Source organism: Chrysemys picta, chromosome 1, assembly GCF_011386835.1.
Source record: "Chrysemys picta bellii isolate R12L10 chromosome 1, ASM1138683v2, whole genome shotgun sequence".
Lineage (NCBI taxonomy): Eukaryota > Metazoa > Chordata > Testudines > Emydidae > Chrysemys > Chrysemys picta.
In genome coordinates, this window is record NC_088791.1 from 30,624,771 (window position 1) to 30,648,175 (window position 23,405).

The 23,405-nt window shown below is 40.1% G+C and overlaps 1 protein-coding gene across 2 annotated transcripts in view; it reads left to right on the forward strand.

The window, feature by feature from the left end:
- Positions 1-23,124, forward strand: part of SLC2A13 (solute carrier family 2 member 13) — a 323,282-nt gene extending 300,158 nt beyond the window's left edge. For both annotated transcript variants that reach the window (XM_005286828.4, XM_042848626.2), the window contains 3 exons: positions 19,969-20,090; positions 20,230-20,382; positions 21,228-23,124. In XM_005286828.4, the coding sequence (XP_005286885.2) occupies positions 19,969-20,090; positions 20,230-20,382; positions 21,228-21,454 (502 nt within the window). In that variant the 3' untranslated portion in view covers positions 21,455-23,124. The remainder of the gene's footprint in view (positions 1-19,968; positions 20,091-20,229; positions 20,383-21,227) is intronic.
- The last annotated feature ends 281 nt before the right edge of the window (positions 23,125-23,405 follow it).

Here is a 23,405-nt window from a genome sequence, read left to right on the forward strand (position 1 = left end):
CCGGTCTGGTGGTCTATAGCAGATTCCCACCACGACATCACCCCTGTTGCTCACACTTCTAAACTTAATCCAGAGACTCTCAGGTTTTTCTGCAGTTTCATACTGGAGCTCTGAGCAGTCATACTGCTCTCTTACATACAATGCAACTCCCCCACCTTTTCTGCCCTTCCTATCCTTCCTGAACAATTTATATCCATCCATGACAGTGCTCCAGTCATGTGAGTTATCCCACCAAGTCTCTGTTATTCCAATCACATCATAATTCCTTGACTGCCAGGACTTCCAGTTCTCCCTGCATGTTTCCCAGGCTTCTTGCATTTGTGTATAGGCACTTAAGATAACTCGCTGATCGTCCTGCTTTCTCACTATGAGGCAGGAGTCCTCCCCTCTTGCGCTCTCCTGCTTGTGCTTCCTCCTGGTATACCACTTCCCCACTTACTTCAAGGTTTTGGTCTCTTTCCCCCGGTGAACCTAGTTTAAAGCCCTCCTCATTAGGTTAGCCAACCTGCTTGCGAAGATGCTCTTCTCTGTCTTCATTAGGTGGAGCCCGTCTCTGCCTAGCAATCCTTCTTTTTGGAACACCATCCCATGGTCAAAGAATCCAAAGCCTTCTCTCCGACACCACCTGCGTAGCCATTCATTGACTTTCACAATTTGACAGTCTCTACCTGGGCCTTTTCCTTGCACAGGGAGGAGGGACGAGAACACCACTTGCGCCTCAAACACCTTTATCCTTTTTCCCAAAGTCACGTAGTCTGCAGTGATCCGCTCAACATCATTCTTGACAGTATCACTGGTGCCCACGTGGAGAAGCAGGAAGGGGTAGCGATCCGAGGGATTGATGAGTCTCGGCAGTCTCTCCATCACATCATGAATCCTAGCTACTGGTAAGCAGCACACTTCTCAGCTTTCCCGATCGGGACGGCAGATAGATGACTCAGTCCCCCTTAGGAGGGAGCCCCAACCACCACCACCCGCCTCCTTCTCTTGGGAGTGGTGGTCGTGGGACCCCCATCCCTAGGAAAGTGCATCTCATGCCTTCCAGTCGGTGGAGTCTCCTTCTGTTCCCTTCTGTCAGATGTATCATCTAGTCCACTCTCCGCATTCGTACCTGTGGAGAGAACATGAAACAGTTGCTCACCTGTATCTGCATTGCTGGTACCTGGATGCTCCTCTTTCTTCTTCTGGAGGTCACATGCTGCCAAACTTCTTCACCGTCCTTTTGTCCCCGCTGCGCAGCCTGCTCTGATTCTTCAGAATGTTGTGCCCGTAGAAGCATATCCTGACGTCTGTCCGGGAAATCTTCATTTTCTCTTATGCAACGCAGGGTTGATACTTATTTTTCCAGTCCTTGATCCGTCTCTTCCAATATGGAGATCAGCTTGCACTTTGTACAGACAAAGTCACTTCTGTCCTGTGGAAGAAAGATAAACATGGTACATCCTGTGCAGGTCACAGCAGCTGATCGTTCACCATCCATATTACCTTCCTTCTAAGAGCTTCCTCAGCTGTTGCAGTTACTACTCAGAGAAGCCTGTAAGATGAAATCCTCAGTGGGCTCTCTCCAGGCGGACAGATCCCAGGCAAACTCCCTCTGTTAGCCTCTCCGCTGTTCACCACTCAGCTGGTTCGCAACTAGCTGCCTTTTTATAACAACACTCAAGGCCCACATGGAACAAAACACTCCCAATTCACACTTTTCAAACAATCAAGCACATGGTCAAACTGACAAACTGTCCCCGCAACAGACACTCAGATACTCACCCCCCCAGCTCCCAACACAGCCCCCCTAATGCAGCACTTAGCGTAGCTCCTCTCAGACAGATCCCAAACACACTCCCTCTGTTAGCCTCTCCGCTAGTTAGCAACTGGCTGCCTTTTTATAACAATCAGGCCCTCTCTCTCTCTCTCTCACTCACTCACAGTCATCTAAATATACCTGTAGAGCCATCTTATCCACAAAGCTGGTGGGGTTGGATTTTGCATTTTGAAATCTTGAAAATAGTTTTCTGGGCACAAATGCAAATGTGTGTCAGTCACTTTGTTTTTGCTTTTACGTCAAAGTTGTGAGTGCTGTGTATAGTTTTGCAAGATAAATTGCACCAGAAGTGTTCAAATCTTTATGGGTCTGAATTTCCACAAGGTCTTTACCGGGCCTCTTTTTGAAGCCCACCCCTTCCCTAAGCTTTAGAGTTCCAGCCCAAGCCACAACTTCAAAACACGTTCTACACAGCTATTTTTAGAGTGTTAGCATGAGCCCCACTACCCCACGTTTGTCAACCTGGGCTGGGCGCTGGCTTCCGCAGGCTATGTTGATATACTCTAAGTACCTGATATGTGTGCGCAGTCAGGTATTTAAAGGGCAGAATAGTAGAGCTAGTTAAAATGTTGAGTTCAAAACCTTTTTTTAAGCAAAGAGGGGCTTGGCTTTGAAAATTCTCACAGAAACATTGGGGTTTTTTCCCTCTCTAAATGTTCCAATTTTTTTAATGAAAAAAACATAACTTAAAAAAAATCTTTGGGATTTTTAAACTGAAAACCAAAAATTTGTTCTTTTTTTGTTTTCTTGTGACACCCCTTTTTTCCTTCCTTCTTCTGCCCGTTTTTTTCCTTTTTGCCACTAAAAAGGAGAAAGAAGAGGGGAGAGAGGGGGAAAAAAGTGGGGGAGGGAGTAAGGCAGTGTAGGAAATATAAAACGATTTGTTTTTTAATTGGGGGGGTGTCTGAAAAACAAAAAGGGTTTTTTAAGTTTTCAGACAAAAATGAAAAATTTACACATTTTTATTAAACATATTTTACGTTTTTTAGCCCAATCTACTAAATAGCCAAAACTGTGCATGCATTTCTTTTGTATCTGAAAATTTTGGGTTAAAGTGGCCAGATTATGAACAATGATATTAATGTAAACTGCTTAAACTTAAATCTGACTAATCAGCAATTACATTTCTACAGAAGATACCGTTAGTAATTAGTCAATTGAACATACAGTGAGTACCTTTTCAAAGCTATTGTCTAGCTCTTCATAAGCTTTCAGCTTTTTTGTTTAAATTTTCAGTTAATTTGTGGTTTGCACCTGATAAAATTGTGAAACTGCACTAATGAATTATTAATTATTTTGAATTTTTATTTCAGTAAAAGCCACAGGCCCCAATCAAGATCAGAGCCCCATTGTGCTAGGTACTAACTATACAAACACAGACATACACAGCCCCTTCCCTGAAGAGTTTATTATCCCCTTCCACCTCTAGAATAGTAGAAATAATTTTAGGAGGGAAAAAATGTCAGCTGCAATTAATATAATCATTGTTCCTATGACAAAAACAGGTATTTGCACTTTTCTCTTCTTATTCTTTAGATGCACTGTATATTAGAGTTGCTATAATGGATTGGGCCGGAAGAGAGCTAATAGCTGCTATAAAGTTTCAAATAACAGATCTTTAAAACCAGGATAAATGCAGTGTTCTGTTTCTCCCTGTTTTGAGGAGATCTTTTCACATGCTCAGGACAGCATAAAAGAAAGGCCAGATAAATATGTCTGATATTGTCCTGCAAGGAAGTAGAGAGATGTCTTTATTGGTTCATGAAGTATATAATGAAGAATGAAGCTGGAAACACATGAAGTCAGTATGACAGAAGAAAAGGTTCATTGAAGCTAATGGTTTGGAGGAAGCCACATGGAAGATATCAATGAAGCATAATAGGGGGTCTGAAGGAGTATAACAACAAAAATTGAAGACACTTGGAAGTAGAATATGTCAGCATCCAAGAGGACACTCAGTTCAGAAACCAATCCAAAGTTGAACATTTTGGAGGCTGAATTATGTAAACATATGTGTTTTTCGTTGTGGGTGTTTTTTTAATCCAATTTTTTCAGTTTTTTGTTAGGTGAGAAAAACTGAAAAAAAATCAGTTTTAGTTTGAAATGAACCAGATTCTTTGTTGGATTTTTGAATTTGGTCCCAAAGCTGAAAAATCAATTCATTCAGCTCTCCTCCTAAGTTTGATACTAACTGCTGAACAAAAAATATTAGGATAAATGACCACATAGGTACTCACAGCAGCTGCTGTGTACTTAACTACATCTTATGCTCTTTCTTGGCCATGAGTCACTGGAGCAGGGTGCTGGTGCAAAAGCACCTAATTAGCCCCTGCCCGGTCAGTTCCAATCAAGGAAAGCAGATTGGGGCTGATGGAAAAGGCCTGATGCTGGCCTGAGGATTGGCAACACCTGCTGGCCTGACAAGCCAAGGGCTATAAAGGCTGGGAGGGAGCCAAAAGGCAGAGGGCAGCAAGGGGGAAGTCAGGCAGGCAGGCAGGGAGCGAGCGAGCGAGCTGGAGACTGCATAGCTGAAGGCTGACTCTGCCTGTAAAACTTGTGTATAGATGGACACTGGTGATGGGACAACCTTAAGTAAATAAAGACACAGGTGTTGCACAACCCTGAAGCCTCTCTGAGCCTTATTGGGGAGAGCAGGCAGGCCCCAGGAAGAGGGGTGGGTCATGAAACCTATTACAGTCACTTTAATCTGGAATCCTTAACTTCTCCAGAAATTAACAGAGGAGATGATAGAATAGAAAAGATTCAAACGTACAGTATAGCTCACTGTGCAGTATCCCTTTTGTGCAGCAGGGCCTATGCTGGGTAAATGTTTTGTTCCAGGTGTGAAAGTACTACCAAATAAACCATGCTGATACTCTTAGTCACCTGACCATCTCAATTAATGTTGCCAGTTGGTTACATTTCTGCATTTGTTCCTATATATGCTTGACATAACAAAACTTGTTTTCAAAATATTACATATAATACTCCTGGAGCAATTCTGTGCCAAAAAATTCAGTGCACAATATTTTAAAATTCTGCAAATTTCTGCATAATTTAATTGTCAAAATAATACAATATAATCATCTTAGTTTCAATTATTTTGGTAATTTATTTCAAAATACCTGTCAGCAAGTGTGTCTAACAGTACAGACCACAAAAAAGATTCAGGAAATGATTTTTGACAAATAGATTCCTTACTAAGGATATTAATACAGAACTTTCAGTAATAATTCATTTAAACTACAATACAGAAACTTATTTCCTGCACCTCTCAGAAACATTGCAAAGGCTTGGGGGAGTTATTGATAATGGAGGCGCTGAGGGAGAGGGAAGTAATTACTGAAAAGAAGACTGGGAGTGAACCTGGAAGGTTGTTGGGTATGGGTGGGAAAAGTATGAAACAGCTTTTTTGGGGGGGTGGGATTGTTAGGGAGTTGGGGAGCCTCCCCCATGCAGACCCTGGCTAACCCCTAACCTCTCCCATTCAGTCAGGCACATCTGCCCTTGTCTCCGTGTGTCCCTGAACTCCCACTCAGCCACCCCTCCTCATCCATCCCCATGTGTCCTTGCATCCCCCACTCAGCCACCACTTTCCCCCCCATCCCCATGTCGCCCTGCACTCCACTCCCATTCAACCCTTGGCTCAACGCTGTCACTAGACTACCTCCTGTGCCCTCACCCCAGTCTGTACCCCCCACTAGCCCTTCCTAACTGAAGTCTGTGTCGCCCCTAGCAACCCTCTGCCCCACTCTGTCTGTCCCCCCTATATCCCATGCCTCACCTGATCCTGCGGGACCGGTGCTGTGAGGATGGCAGCCACTGCCCCCACCGTCCCCACAACTGGCTGCTTTGGCCCTGAGCTGGCTGCCCTCTCTTCTGGCACCACAGCAGCTCCTGGTGAGTGAAAGGTGTATTTTCTGCAGGGGACATGAATTCTGTGTGTGCTTAGTGGGGCAGAATTCCCCCAGGAGTAATATAAGGATTTTCATTGCTTACCCAGGAAGGTATCTGGTGCAGGATAGCCTATGCTTTCTATGAAATACAGTAGTTACATTCTGTTAAAAAAAATCAAGGATTTATTAACTGAATTCCTGATTTTTTTAAAAAGTAACTTTCAGTTATTGAAACTTTAACTAAAAGTTTGTCCTCTACTGCTGATTTAGTACTAATGTGGAGACACTGTAGAAGTGTGTTAATGTGAAAATGGATTCAACTGACATCTGATAATGCACTGAAACTCCATTATTATTAGTCTAGTAGAGAGCTACAGTTCCTTTCAATTTAGCCTAACAACGTTGGGTACCCAATTAGAAGTCATATTATCCTATTTATATGGATCATGTTGCGATTAGGAAAACAGATTGTGTTAAAAACATGCTAGTTCCTTTCTTCTGTGCTTTGTCAGCCCTCTCTATTTCGATTATAAGCTCTTTGGGGTAGGGACTGTCTTACTATGTTTTGTACAGCATCTAGCACAATGGGCCTCTAATCTTGGTTTGGGCCTCGTGGCACTTCTGTAAGATAAATAATAAATCCTGTAAATCTCATGAATTGTGAGAATCCATAGGTACACAGGGTCTGATGTTAAACCATTTGAAGCCAATGAAATGATTCCCATTGACATCAGTGAGCTTTGGATCAGACACATATTGCCTAGAATCCTTTAGGAGGAGTGATGGTAACACAACGTAACACATATGCTCTGTACCAGGAAAGTCAAGAGCTCACAAAAAAAGTTGATACAGGATTCAGGTGAAAAAGAATTAAAGGATAGGAATATCATCAATGCCAGTCAATACGGCTTTATAGTGTTGACAAACCTCATTTCATTGTTTGATGTGCTTACAAGTTTCTTTGTTAAAGGTAACTATGTAGATGTAATATACTTAAGACTTTTATTAGGCATTTGACTTAGTAACACATGACATTTTAATTAAAAAACTAGCACTATACAATATCAATATGAGAACACGTGAAAGGATTAAGAACTGGCTAACTGACAACTCTCAAAAAGTAGTTGTCTTTGAAGAATCATCATCGAATGGGGTATTTCTAGTGGGGATCCGGGTGGATCAATAGACTCAACACTATTCAACATCTTCATCAATGATCTGGAAGTAAATATAAAATTACTACTGATAAAATCTGCAGATGACACAAAGATTGGCAGAGGAGTAAAAAAAAATTATGACAACAGGGCAGGAGCAGAGAGGTGATTTTATCTCTGTATACAGCATTATTGAGACTGATAATGGCATCAGAACTGAATTTTTAAAGATTGGAGAGGGTGCAGAAAAGAGTCACAACAATGATTTTAGGGCTGGAGAAAATGCCTTACTGTGAAAAATAAAGTGCTCCATCATTTTAGCTTATCAAAAAGAAGATTGAAAGGTGACTTGACTACAGTGTATAACCTTCACAGGGAGAAATACTGAGTACTAGGGGGCTCTTTAATCTACCAGAGAAAGGCATAATAGGAAATCATGGCCGGAAGCTGAAGACAGAGAAATTCAAATTACAAATAAGACACCCATTTTTACCTGGGAGGGTGATTAGCCACTGGAACAAACTCCCGGGAAAGTGATGGATTCTCCTTCTGCTGCAGTCTTCAGACCAAGACTGGACGCCTTTCCAGAAAACAGACTTTAGTCAGACTAAGTTGTGGGCTCAATGCAGGGGTAATTGGTTGGGTTAGATCTTCGATATGCAGAAAGTCAGACTGGAGGATCTGATCTACTGATCCCTTCTGATCTTAGACTCTATGAATTCATGAACTTGTACTACAGTCTTCTTTGACATCTGTTAGTAGCATGTTGCCCCTTTTCTGTTTATTCTTAATAAATGGCTAAGAAGTTGTCTTAGGTAGACTTCTTACCACATTCAGCAGGCAATGCCTCATATTTAGAGGTTACTTAGCCAAGCTTAGGCTAAACGCAGAGCAGCTAATTTAGAAATGTATTAGGAAGATGCATGATTTTGTTAGCAGCGGTTTCACCGTAGTCATTGCTATTTTACATCTTTTGACAGTCTGTTGACTGAATAATAGCTCCAGCATTTTATTGATTGGGTAAAGAAAGCTGCAGCTGCAAAGCAAGAAGACAGCACAGATTTTTCAAACAGCCTATGAAAAATGCTAGTATCAGAATAAAACTGTTTAAACATTTTGGGTTAAATCCTAGGAAATTAGCATGCATGCATAAGTACAGGCAATCATGGGCAGAGTTAGATACACATAGTATAGCATATAAAATCTGATACAAACATGTGCAACATGCTGTTCTCTGCCAGAATTTGAGGAGCATGAGTGAAGATACAATTATTAAATTGCATTTGTTATTTTCATGGAAAAATTATGCAGGTAGTTTTCTTATGCCTGGGTGTGCCGAAATAAATGAAAGCGTTGAGTTTTTTTATATTAAAATATGTATGAGATAAAGAAAGAAAGCTTCATTATTGATTTGAGGCATTAAGATGCCTGTAGAGCTTCCTGGAAGAAGGAAGATGAGAGAAGGTTCAGAAAGCAATATCCAATACGGGGAAATTGACACTTAGTACAATGTACTGACAAGTGTTTCTGTATTACTAGGATCAAACCCTCTCAAGTGAATTTCACAAGCTCTAATCAAGCTACTGCTAAAGGATATTTTCTTTTAGCTAAAGTGGCAAGGCCCAGGCATTTAGAACAGAATAACCTGAGATCTGTCACCACTAATGATTTTGATGTAATGGGTGGTGGCAATGGTATAGCACCCTGGCCTGCTGTGGTGCCTAGAATTGCCGTAGGAGTAGAGAAGCAATCAATTTTGGGGGCACTTTAGGTAAACAAAGGAATATTTGAAAAAATGCAACACACTGGAGTCATGCTTTACTTGTAATGGCACAAATGCAACAAACATATATGTGTATTATACATAATGTTAAAGCAAAATGATGTATGCACTAAATTTTTAAAATATAGCCCTTTACTTAAAATAACACTGCCACACTTGGCACCCTTGTAATACCAGTCAAAGCCCAAGCTATGGACCAAAATGACAGTGATGCTGCTTTACTATAGAGGGGGTCCTTTCAGGTTAATGTTGAGTTACCTTGTTCAGACAGTGTAAGAAAACTTGCACTGCAGTTGCCCAGGCTATGCTTACTGTGAGTATTAATAGAACTTATTTCCCATTGCTGTCAATCCAGCATTTTTAACCATAATGTAATTAATATCTTTAAAAAAAACAGGAGTACTTGTGGCACCTTAGAGACTAACAAATTTATTAGAGCATAAGCTTTCGTGGGCTACAACCCACTTCTTCGGATGCATGTAGCCCACGAAAGCTTATGCTCTAATAAATTTGTTAGTCTCTAAGGTGCCACAAGTACTCCTGTTCTTTTTGAGGATACAGACTAACACGGCTGCTACTCTGAAATAATATCTTTAAAATATTGTGTGTGGAAAAGGAAGAATAAAAAAAACCACTGTCCCAAGCATTTTTATTCCTGGTTTTACTTGAGTCTCCAATTTTTTAATACTCTCTCAAAAACCTGAAAAGACTAATCTTGCCTTTTCTGCTCACCAAAAAAAAAAAAAAAAAAAAAAAAAAAATCCCCTTCATGTTTCCAGTACAGCTTGAAATTAACATGATATACTTTGTTTGTGCATCAGTCTAATGGATGACAGCCCTGCTCTGGAAGCAAGATTTGATATTTCATTTAATGCTTAGCACTTACAGGGGCTTGATATTTTCAAAATGCTGTAAAATTAATAATCCTCACAACTCCCCCATACGTGTAGGTATTTAAGTATTATCATTTTCATTTTACCAGTGGCAGAACAGAGACACTAAGAGCCTGATCCCAAATCTGCTGAAGTCAGTGTAAAGACTCAGACTTCAATGGGCTTTGGAACAGAAGCTCCTAGTGTCTGGAATCAAGGCCACACAGCAAGCCAGCAGCAGAACCAGGGAAAGAGTCCCTCACTTCAGCACCAAGCTCCGTCCACTAGACTAAGCTGTAAAGTTCTAGCAGCGCAGCATAAATTTTCATGTAGCTCATCGAAACAGCACCAATTAATGTAAACATCTCATATGTAAACTACATATATTATGGATGGGACAGATTAGCACCATCTATTATTAAGACTGGCCAACACTTTAAAATACCCATTATAAAAATCATCTACACTTTTCAGTTGCTTAGATCTTTGCCAAATATATAGAGAGCAGGGCTTTCCCTGCTACCTTCCAAAAGTTCCAACGTAGCTTCATTCAGGGCCGCCCCGGGGGGGGAAATGGGGCAATTTGCCCCGGGCCCCACAGGGGCCCCCACAAGAATATAGTATTCTATAGTATTGCAACTTTTTTTTATGGAAGGGGCCCCCGAAATTGCTTTGCCCCAGGCCCCCTGAATCCTCTGGGCGGCCCTGGCTTCATTGCTAAGTGTGAGCAGGTCGACACTGACCCTGAAAATAAGGCTTGTCAGAATTTTCCAAAACAATGGTGCCTTGGCAACAGGTTTCTCTGAAACACCAATTTTAATGTAGACATTTTATTGCAAAAATAATTCATAGCAAAATACAGTACACAATGAAGCGCAAAGAGCAAAATGGCTGAGCTTTTATGAGATTTTTATTTATCCTTGTAACCTGTGCTTTTTATTTCCCAGACCTGCAGTAGGAACTGCCAGTCATACAACTGGCAGTGAATATTTTCACATTAGTATTGTTCTAGTCACACTTGCTGCTATCGAACTTACGTGCTGTGCACTGCATTGCATAGAGACAGAAACTGCTGTTACCACTTCAGTTTGACATTTATTAGATACTTTGGCCTGCTCCAATTACTATAGCTGCTATCCAGTTAAAATGCCCAGTAATGTTTCTCTTCTTTGCCAAGGAACATATGATCTAAAATTCTCCACATTTAGTTGTTAGATACTATAATGCTGGGATCTATAGAAAGCTCTAGGAATGACAGGTAGATAAAGATTAGTCATCCACCTAGAACAGTATTCAAATTTATTCCTGTTTAGTCTCACCAAGAACCTTGCAAACATGACATTAGGTTTCTTGCCCAAAGTAATCTCTTTTTCCAATATCTTTCCTTTTGGTGGATGTCAGTATTTCAAAAGCTCATTAGCAGTCTTAGCAAAATGCTGCAACTGTCAGAAGATGCCCCTGATATTACTGTGTAACCAGAAGTGAAGCGGCATCTAGCTAAGCACAGTGGTAAACATTATGTGCACATTTTTCAAGCCTAGATCTGGTTTGCTTTTTAAATTGAGGCTGATCATCTGGCATAAAATGCTTTACTTACATGTGTGTTTTAATGATCAAGACGTTACTCCAGATGTAAGTTACAGATGTAAGAATTGTGGATGTGGACATAAGCTCCTCCAGAAAGGCTTACATTTTCAATGGGTCCATTCTGAGGCATGTGAGCCAGTGACTCGGAAACTGTGAGAAAAGATGCTTGTTGATATTTCAGAATTTAGTTACTTTTGAAATCCGTTTATTATTCATCTGTTGGCAAAGAGAGTTATGTGTTGAGTCTTAGTTCAGATGGCACTAAGACCACGAACATATCATCAGGTCCTGCACTGAAAGGAATACTGCACTTTTGCTCCAGAATATATGTTCTGCTTCATCAGTTGCCTCTCCAGATTCACTCTGGATGTCTCTGTGGATATGAATCTTACAAGTTCAAGAGCATTTTTGCCAACCGACTGTTTTCAGACAATTTGTCACCTTTGTCTCAGTCTGCAGTCCCAACCTTCAACGATGGTGCACTTGTGCCTGAGACTCTTGGGCCACATGCACACAGGTGGTTCAGTTTGCCATGTTGCGCCTTCGCCCTCTTAAAATGTGGCTCAGGCCAGTTTACTGTCCAACCCTTCACCCCTTTGACAGGTTGGTCCACTTCCCTCCGTTGATCCTGGACTTCTTGAAAGCCCTATATCAGAATGGCCTATTCAGCAAAATGGAAGCAGTTTTCAATGTGGTCGTTGGCCAGTGGAGTTCAGCCGGCACTGTTCTTGCTGCATCTTCAGTTGTCGGGCCTTGAAGGTGCATCTGGCGATGATCTCAGCATTTCATTCACCCATTCATGGAAGATTGGTATTTTCCAATGTCACGGTAGCAAGATTCTTAAAAGGAATTCTTTGTCTCCATCCGCTGGAGTGGGAAACAGTTCCTTTGTGAGACCTTAGCACAATCTTAGAGGCTCTGATGGGCCCTCCATTCAAGCCCCTGACATCTTGTCCCTTGCCTCTCTTGTGTCAAAAACCTATACTCCTGGTGGCAATAACATCCGCAATGAGAGCATGTGAGCTGCAGGCTTTGATGACAGACCCTCCTTATATACAGTTCTCCAAAGACAAAGTGACCTTACAGCCGCACTCCAAATTTTTGTTTAAAGTGGTCTCAGTTTCATTGGAACCAGGCAGTGTATTTACCTGTATTCTGTCCTAAGCTGCATTCACCTCAGAGGAGCAGTGCCTTCACATGTTAGACATCAGACGATGTCTAGCCTTCTACCTGGACAGGATTAAACCCTTTAGTGCTTCGCCTCGCCTGTTTGTGTCATGTGCAGACCCTGTAAAGGGGCAAGCGGTCTCTTCACAGATGATCTCTAAATGGGTAACATCCGGTATCAAGACTGCACGTGAAATAGGTTCATCTATACCCCCCTCAGTGGGAGCAAGCCCCTTCTACCAGAGTGCAAGCTACGTCAGTGGCATTCTTAAGTGACGTCTCAATATTGGACATTTGCAGGGCTGCCACATGGTCATCAATACATATGTTTATGAATCATTATGGCATTACCATGACATCCAGAGCAGATGCAAACTTTGTGAAGGTAGTCTTGCAGTCCTTGTTTAAGTAGACTCTGAGTCCCACCCGCTATGGGTACTACTTGTGAGTCACCTAAGTGGAATTCATGGCTGCATCTACTCGAAGGAGAAGAAACAGTTACTTACTGTAACTAGTTCTTCGAGATGTGATGCAGCTGTGCATTCCATGACCCACCCTCCATGCTCTCTGCATCAGAGTCTAGTCACTGAGTGATTGGTGGGAAAGAACTGAAGGGGGATTGAGGCAGCTCTGTCTCAGATAGCCAGGGGAAGGAGTGTGGCCACAAGACGTGAGCGCTGCCTCCTTTAGGTACTGCTAGGAAAAATTCTCCAGCTCTGTTTGGGCGTGCACCTAGTAGAATACACATTTGCATCATATCTCGAAGAACCACAGTTACAGTAAGTAACTGTTTCTTATTTTTGCATTAAAAAGCATTTCATTTTACTTTTTATCCTACGCAAGTCGTTTCATCCTTGATATTTTTTTTAACTAGAATCTTTCTTTTCAACTGCAGAGCACACTGGGAGAAGATACTCTTATGATCATCTCTCTCTCTCTCTCTCTCTCTCTCTCTCTCTCCCCCTCTGCAGTAGAGACATTGCTTGGGGAGAGGAACGTTTGTAAAACTGCAGGTGGTGAAACAAGGCTGCATCTAAAGAAAAGGATGGGTTTATATGTATATATATATGTATGTTAGGTTTTCAAATTGAAACCATCCATATTGGATTTTTACCATTCTTCAAATACATTTTCAAAGTTCAATATAAAAAAAATAAGTATTGAGTTTTATTTTTTAAATGTGGTTAGCAAGATTTTTCTATTCTAGAGACATCTGAGCTAGAGCATAAAGATTCTTAGAGGGAAAATCACTGGCAGAGTATAGCGGGAGCTGTTTTAATATAAATACTAGGAAATGCCTCCAAATATTGATGTTATTGGCCCAGATCCTTGATTGCACCAGAAGAGCACATGGTGTAGATCACGAAGGAGTGCAAAGATGACTTTAAGCTTTTCGCTCCTCTGATCCTGGGGCCAGTGAGCTGTAAGACAGTCCCAGGTGCAACTTAGATCTGCCTGAATGCTGAATTCCAGTGGATGGGATTGCCTCTCTATTACTTGGAAATCCCTTTACACAAGGAGAATCCTCAAATGGTCAGATCAATTAATGGGCTAATTCTCCTTTACACCAGAGGCTATGAGGCAGAGCAGCCACAGTGAATCAGCCCTGTTATCTTATGGCAAAAGTAAATTGTGGATCATCATCATCTTTATAACTTTGCACAGGCACTTGGCATTCGGAGTATTAATCGCCCCAAAGTGGATGTACACTGCTCGAGCAGTGAAAAGCGAGAGTCGTGTAAATGAGAATCAGACCCAACGTCTTCGTACACCATCAGCAACTAGGGCTACTGTGATAAATGAAGGGGGGAGGGGTAGCTCCCTTTTATGGACACCCAGCCAGCCAGTAGCTATAAAATCCCTCTTAGTAGCTGTTCTCTAATTGCTCTACCTGTAAAGGGTTAAAAAGTCTCACTGTTATGCATAGGTAAAAGGAATGAGTGATCACCTGGCCAAAAGAGCCAGTTGGAAGGCTAGAACTTTTTAAAATTGAAAAAAAAAGACTCCCCTTTTGTCTGTCTGTCTGTTGTTCTCCCGGGGAGAGGCAGACAGGGCAACAGCTATGCTGTAAAAGCTTGGGCCAGGTATGAAAAAATCATACCTAGAAACTACTCATTTAAAACCCCAGATATGTAAGTAAATCAGGAAATGTCTAGGAAGACGTGTTATGACTTGTGGATTCCTCTGTGCTAATCCCAAGTGCTTTTGTTTTGCTTGTAACCTTTAAACTGGACCTCAGGAAAGCGATTCTTGGTGTTTATTTCTTATAGTTGCTCTTTAAAATCTAGCCTGAGTTCCCAGATGTATTTTCTTTCTTTTTTTTATTAATAAAATTTACCTTTTTTAAGAACAGGATTGGATTTTTGTGTCTTAAGAGGTATGTGCACATGTTGTTTAATTAGCTGGTGGAAACAGCTGATTTCCTTTTTTTTTTCTTTCTGAGCTCTTCCCCGGAGGGGGGATGAAAGGGCTTGAGGGTACCCCACAGGAAGGAATTCCCAAGTGTGCCTTCCTGGGCTCTCAAAGGGGTTCTGCACTTTGGTGGTGGCAGCATCTACCAATCCAAGGTCAGAGAAAAGCTGTAACCTTGCGAGTTTAATAAAAGGCTGAAGTGGCCAGTATTAATTTTTAACATCCTTGCGGGCCCCCACCTTCTGCACTTGAAGTGCCAGAGTGGGGAATTAGCCTTGACAGCTACACATCATCTCCAAGTACAGGGGATCATTTTTAAATGTGTTTATTTTATGAAGAGTTTGAAGAGCTGAATCATAACACTGGTGAGTTTGTAGAAAATTATTTTATATCCTTAGACTGCATGGACTAAAGCTTTGAACTTTTAACTGTATTAGTCTAAAAGGCTGGTGAATAGGCCAAAATATTAGTAAAGGGGAGGCCATCATATATAATACATTTTACTATGAAAAAATCCTTTTGGTTAAAAATCTAACTCCCACAAATGTGCTTAGTGGGACAACAGTACCCATCTTTATAGGAATATAACATTTTTCTGCGCTAGTTGTGTAATATCCTGTCCACCTATGCTCTGGGTGTCCCTAAACCTTCAACTGCCTGAAGCTGAGACTGGATGACACTCGATAATTGCCCTGTTCTGTTCATTTCCTCTGAAGTGTCTGGCACTGGCCACTATCAAAAGATGGGATAATTGGTCTAGATAGACCATTGGTCTAACCCATTATGGCCATTCTTATGTTCTTATTGTCTATTTCATGATGTTGCACCAATATGTCACCCTTACAACAAAGCAAAAGTTAATAGGAATTAGAGAAGGAAAAGATCGGTTGGGTCACCTTCTCTTGCCTTGCTGAAACTTTTTTCCAATATACTTCCTAATGATTTCTCTAATGTAGTTGTAAATTATGCCCAGGCTGGTATTTCCAGCAGTGCCCTGGGGAGTTATTCTGCAGTCCAATTGGCCTCGTTAGGAAAACTAATGCTGACTCTCAAGGAAAATATCCTCTTCTCAGTTTCATCCCATTACTTCTACCTGTAACACATTGGACAACCGAGAGCAGTTTGTATCCTCCTGAGTGTTTACATGGTTTTAAAAATGTGTTAATATATCGCACATTAAAAATACTGCATTTATGGTTATAAAAATCTAAAGACAACTGAAGTCCATGGAAAGACTCCAGTTAACTTCAAGAGACCTTGGATTAAGCCCTTAGAAAATAAGATTTTTCAAATATTCCTAACTACAGTCACCTTTCTGATAAAGAAATGCATTCTGTGGTCACCGTGAAATCAGAAAGTGATACACTTCTGTGTAAGCATTAGAACTTTAAAATTATTAGCAGCATTTGACTTGAGATGACGATAGTGGTGACTTACTATGTATAAATGGATGTATTAGAAATAAATAACCCAGTCAATTAATCATCAGTTTTAAATTAGTTTTTACCATATTTACCTCAAGTGAAGTTCCAATAATCTTATCTAGCATTACTATAGGTAAGAGTTAATAAGCGTCTCCTCTGAGTTCAAAACAAATAGTGTTACCACATTAACATGAATTACTACAAATTGGCTTTTGACTGGAACACCATTGCCTATGTCATTATATAAACTATTGCTCTAGATTTGTTTCCAGCCCGTGAGGATGATAAAATCTCCTGTTAGCAGTTTGAGTGCTCCTGAGATACTGAAAGTAATTTGGGGTAGATTTCTCAATATGCTGTGGCTCTTTAGTTTCCATTAATTAAAGTAAAGGGTGCTTCTTAAAGTGTTTGCAGAAAATACGTGACAAAAGCAACTTGCATTAAAATATTTTAACTGTGAGACTATTATGTTTTCACTTCAGCTGCAATTTAAGGGGAAGTGATGTGATATATCCTTACAGCTTATAGTTTTATGATCTGACACATTCTTGTTATTTATAAACTCTTTCTGCTGGGACCTGATTTGCATAATTTCTTTTGTAAACTATTGCCATGGAATTTTCTCCTTGTATATGCATTTCCATTTTCATTAAAGTGATGAAATTGCTCAGAAAGCATTTGGGTAACTACCATAGATATTCCATTCATGCAGTTCCAAATACAGCTCTTTATGTAGCAGCAGGCTGTATAGTTGTTATTATTAACATATTTTCTTAGTAAAGTGGTAGATGATTGCATTAGAATGACTACATTAATAGTACTTCATAGTCTAACCTATTGGCCTTGCATTCGTTTTATTTATTTACATATCTTGATGTGTCAGCCTTCAGCAAGTGCAAATATATATCTCTATCTGTAGCTAATGGGTTTCTTCTGGGTGCCATGTGCCACCTCATTATAGAGAAGATAAACAAAGCACAGGATCATACCTGCCCAAGTTTCTACTAACATTTAGTTTCTAATGTTGTGTTTTCCTATTCTTGTGACACGGAATCAGCTTTTCTTGAAACAGTAATTCCTCTCCGTTACTGACGTTTCTAAAGAGAGCAGATCAGTGGCCCCAGCAGAAGGAGGTTTTTAATGACGTGTTTTTCCCCATATACTTTATGGTTATTCCATTCTGTCAAAAGTAGGAGGACACATTTGGAGAAAAACTGTGATAGAATGAAACATCCAAGCCTCTTGGTGGTGATGCCTATGGGAATCAGTAGGTTGGTGCATGCCGGTAGATATATCTACACGATGATAAAACAAAGTAACGTCTTTATTTACTGTGAGGAAAAAAATCATAAGCAAGCAGTGGACTATTCTTTGATGGGCAGCTGCAGTGCAGACTGAAAGGAACAAAAAAACCAATTACAGTATTGTTTGCAACAAGACATTTTAAAGTAATAATCAGCTTGTATTCATTACTATGCACCTGCAAATGAAATAAGAGTAACAGTGAAAGAAGCAAATGTGTGCTAATGAAACCATAGGACATTGTCTGAGCAATTCCATGATTTCATGGTGATGCAAATGCAAAGGAGGTGACCATGCAGGGGTGGATGGGAGAAGGCTATGCAATCACCAGGTGCTAGGATATTAAATATATCAAAAATCATTTGCTCACCATTTAAGGAACCATCAACTTACACACAAGGATAGTCTTCCAGTGCAATTAACAATCTTCCATGAACATCACACACTGTACATTGCCTGAATCAAACTGAACCTTTACCCATTAGTGAGGAATGCATGAAACTGTTTATAGTGTAAAAGTTTGCCAAAAAAAAAAAGGTAGGGGATGTTGTTTTTCTAGCTATTTCAGTGTTCAAAATGACATTGAACTAAGCCACAAACAAAATATCAGAGGTGAGATAAGACAAGACCTGGTGTAATGTTTAACAGTTGGGAGAGCCAACCAGAAGAAATGACAAAGATTATAGCAGTTTCCTTGATCCCTCAGTCTTAATCAGGTTTGCAACCTGGGGTCTTGTTAGATTGCCAGCTGCTTCTGGATATCCATGTAGCAGCAGTTGCTAAAGATCTGTTTATTCTTTCTGCCTGGCAAGTTGATAGCCATCTTTTGTGGGGGTACTTACTGGCCTTGGTTAGCCATATGTTTGTCACCTGAAGGCCAGAAACAAACCAGCAGAAACTGAATGAGACAGGGTTACTAAACGTGCCCTTTATTGTACAGAGGGTGAAGTATGGTTCCACAGGTACATCAGTGTTAGGAGATGAAAGCTATGTGCTGCTTCAGCTGCTGGTTCTCAGAACTCTGTCGCAATTTATCATTCATTTCACAAACCAGCAGCGTACCAAGGTGTGACAGTTTTTCTTTTGGAGTTTTTTGGGAACCAACTGTAATAATGACAGGCCCAACAATACATTCCAGACGGTAATTCCTGCTCTTCCTCCTCGCTACTTATTGCCCATTTACACCAATGCATCCTGTTTCTCATGCTACATGACACATCAGATGCATGGGTGTGCAGCTGTATCTGAAATTTTTAACCCACACAGATGTTCAATTCTTTATACTTTTTCGTCATCAAATAATTAACATTGTGTCTATACTGTAGAGACACTGTCATCTTAAAAATCACATTTCTGACTGAAAATGTGTACTATCGTAGTCAACAGTAACAGCTAAGGTTATTATAATTAAAAAGCTATTGGGAGAAGGGAGAAGAAAATATCTCCTTCAAGTTTATTTATTTATGCATTTCACAGCCCAATTGGCCATTGTAGAGTCAGTTAATTTCTGACTTGCTGAAAAGATCCTTATAAACATAAACAGGAAAATCCTTACAAATATAATTAATGAATTGTAATAAATCAAAACATACTATTTCAAGAGTGCTCTATTAGGAAGTGGATTTTAAAAAAAGACAATTTCAAAAAGTTCAAGTTGTTGGTGTCCCTTTAAATCTATAAAAACTAAAATACTAAACTAGTTCACTGATACTAAACTATTTTGACATTACATTTTGATGTGCTTTTATATGCATGGATCATAAGTTCTATTTTGGACACATAATTGCTGGAAATGCACAATTTCTAAATGCATGCAGAGTGGGAGAGATGGAGATGGAGAAGCATACTTTTTCTCCAGCAATTCAAATACTTTCTCCTTACATACAGTTTAGGTCATGTAGTAGTATACATAGACATTGGTGTAGTCTTTAGAAGAAAAGAGTTTTTTCCCCCCTGTTATACAAACATGTTTTTCTTGGTTTTGGCACATGCCAATGCCTTACTGGTTATGTCCAAAGATTTCAGTGTAAAAACTATGTACTTTGAGTTCAAAGTTCAGCATCCCACACTTCTGCCATGAATACGCTACTGTTGCAGCACATCCACTCATGGGACTGATGCTGCACCTCTTACTCAGATGAGTAATGTTTATGTGAATTGGTTTTGGTGGGACTACTCATGTGTAGCAAAGACTATTCGGCTGAAGAATTGTAGGATTGGGCCCTAAGAACACAAGTACACTATTTAAGTGCAGAGCCTCTGGTTACTCTTCCTTGAGCCACAATGTCAGACACAAAATGTCTTTGAATGGCTTTGAAATAGGCATGCATCTGAATGCAGAATTTGGCTCAAAATATCTTTATTAAATTAAGGAACAATTCAGTTTTCTAACTTTATATTTGCTTGATTTGACATTAAAATTTTTGAAAATATATTTGCTGCTGCTGTTGTTTTTTTCATTAAGACATTCCAGAAACCACATTTGTATTGAAATGCTGCTAATTTCCCTGAACATAATTATCTAATGATCATCTTATATGGTTATTTTTTAGGTGTTCGAATGAAACCAGATTCAAAAGAGAAGAATTATTTTGGGCATACAATTTCTGCCCTACTCCATACTCTTGGACAACACTTCTGGGCCTTATTTTATACTTGGTTTTCTTCGCACCTGGTAACCAAATACTTGTTTTAGCACATAGCTTTAAGTAAATAGCAAACATTTGAAGTTCTTAATGGTCAGACCATTTGAAGCTTCTCTTACTGTTTAATCTGATTGTTATACTAAAATTGATCTTTTTTTAAATTCTCAGGAATGGGACCTATGCCCTGGACAGTAAATTCTGAAATCTATCCACTTTGGGCTAGAAGTACAGGAAATGCATGTTCATCTGGCGTAAACTGGATTTTCAATGTTCTGGTGTCACTGACATTTTTGCATACAGCAGAATACCTTACATACTATGGTAAGATGTTGTTTGTGTCTTAATCTGCAGTATTAACATTTGTATTGTCTTACATGCCACATAGATTTACTACAGTTTAGATGATATACTAGCTGTTTTGTGGTATGCCATTTTAGCTGCAAAACTCTTGATTAACGCTAGTTTAGTAAGTTTCATTGTTTAAGAAGGGAATGTAGACAGATAATTTAAAATGAGGAAGATGAAGGAAACCTTCTGTTTAGTGTAATACTGTGGTGCCCATTTAAAAGGGTAGCATTTGCCATCTTTTATCACATAGTAGTATCTGAGATTCTCCTTCATGTCATTACCATCACAGACCCTAGTGATAGGACCCACATGTCTAGTCATGTGGTCATACAGGCATTGTAAATAATAATTAGGTATAGGATAAATTCAAGAGCCTGGTTTAATCTTTGTAATCCTTTTGGCTATTTTTGTTGATGTTTCTCTGTTTTTTGGGCACCTCAGGGCTCATTCAACCAGGGGGATAGCCAAACCTTCCCTTTCATGTGTCTCTTTACTGCAGACCTCCAGTAATGTTATTGTTGTTTATTGTAACTGATGGGAAGTTAAAAGGATCTGTATGAGTTTCCATGTTACTCTAAAACTAAATGGAGTATTGCTCCTTACTAATTTGATTTATTATAAAGTGATGTAAAAAAGCAGTTTTTTCTCATGTCCACAGACATGTACTCCTTTATTGTAATGCTGAGGTTCATATTTCACAAACGTCTTTGATTTCTGTAGCCTCCTAATTCTGTTGTTTCTTTTGATCTGTGTGAGATGGGGGAAAGACGGGGGGATAAAGTTCTGTAATCTAGTATGTGTGTTGTTTTGTATTGCAGGGGCATTCTTCCTCTATGCAGGGTTTGCTGGTATGGGACTCATTTTCATCTACGGCTGCCTTCCTGAGACTAAAGGGAAAAAACTAGAGGAAATTGAATCTTTGTTTGAAAACAGGCTATGTACATGTGGTATTTCAGATTCTGATGAAGGGAGATATATTGAATATATTCGGGTGAAGGGAAGTAATTATCATCTGTCTGACAATGATGCTTCTGATGTGGAATAATTTTCAGCTGCTGATGTATTAATCATTTAAAAGCCTTCTGGGGGAAGAGCAGCTCTTGGTGACCTCACTGCCCTGCTTCTGGTCTGGTTCTCCTTTCTACTGCCTAGTTACAAATGCCTTCGTGTACTAAAATACTTCATTTGGGAGAAAATGAAATGTAATACTGTTTTCTTGATCATGGAAAGTAATGGTTTCCAAAGGGGATTTAATTTTTCGACTGTATGAATTTACCAATGGTGTGCAATACAGGTATCTGTGCATTATACCAAATGAAATGCATACCATGTACCATACTGTATATCCTTATCTTTTTTTGCTGACAAAAGTTAAAATAATGTAATAGCTAATCAGCAACCAGATGAATCATAAAAGTAGAATAAACCTGGGAACAGGGCTGGATTCACAAAATTCTAGGCACCTAAAAAATCACTGGGATTCACAAAATTTGAGTTAAGCACTCAGGCTTCCTGTACAATGACTGGCAGGATATAGGCACTTATGAATGGGATTCACCAAAGCCAGCGCACTAGGCGGATTCCTCTAGCCAATGGGAGATGCCAGGGGGGTGGGGGAGAGTATCCTAATCCCTGTCCCTCTCTGAGAGTTTGGCACGTAAATCCAGGCTGGAGGGAGGCATCTCCCTCTCCTTGGGATTCTCAGCTGCAAGCCCTCTCTTAGAGATACACCAGGAGTTAGGGCACTCACCTGAGAGGTGGCAGATCCCTATTTGAGATCCTTCTCTGTCTCAGGTGGATGGGCGACTTGAACCAGGGCACTCCCACATCCCCGATGAGTACTCTAACCACTGGGATAAAAGTTGAGTGAGGTCCCCGTCTGCATCCTCCTCCTGTGAGCATGCTTCTAAGACTGGGCCCCATAGGCGAGTTAGGCGGAAGAATTCCTATCTTCCCCTGGTGTGTACATTGCACTGGGGCTTAGGCATCCAGACACCTACAGGGGAGCCATAGTGCATGTACTGAGAGGCACAATATCAGCACCAAAGGGAACTTTTAATGCAAAAGCTTAGGAACCAACAGGGTTTGGCAGCAAATGAGCAGGGGTTTTGTGAATCCCAGTGGTGCCTGATCCTGAGATTTAGGTACCCAAAGTGGCAGTTAGGTGCCTACATCCCTTTGTGACTCTAGCCCTACATATTTGGTGTTTTTGCTACAGCAGCCTGAATATGAAATAAGCAGAATGAGAAATCCACTGGATGCTGTAGAATAATCACTTGAAATTATCACATAGTTTGAAAATACATATATCTTCTGTCTTTATGGGAGAGATGTGTCTCCTAATGGGATTCCACTCTTGTTTCTTTGTGGTGATATCCAGAGGTCTGTACTAAATTGCTCAGTATTTCAACTCTAGTGTCACAGTGGATGTCGGTTATATTACTCTATCCAGCTATTGATCTTTGACCATATATTATGATCAGTAGTTGGTATTTGTGAGCTAAATTGCCAAAGAATGACTTTAAGCTCACAGTAAGGTGTAATTAAACATGATTGCCTGGACAAATAAACTGACATACATTGATAAGTCCCACTTAAAGGCCTAAGTTAACTGGAAAAAAGTGATTTTTCATTCCCATTTGTGCATCTGAGCATTCGGGTACGTGTCCAGTTTTGAACACAAATATCATCAGTTTAAAAAAAATAAAAGAAAAATAGGGATGAGATCTTGTGTTGATAAGTTCACATCAATCACTGCCCCTTTGCTCATTAATATACATGTCACTTTCAATTTATGTCTTATGTGCAAAGTAAATGATTTCTAGCAGGTCTTTCCTCCCTTTACTCAAAGTGTCTTTGAATCTGAAAAGAAAATTAGCAGTATTCAAATGCTGATATTTACTCATATTAATTGTCTTATGAAGCATTGCAAAATTGTCAGGAAAATTCACCGTGTCAAGCACAAAAAGCTGCTCACCCACATTCACCATGGTAAT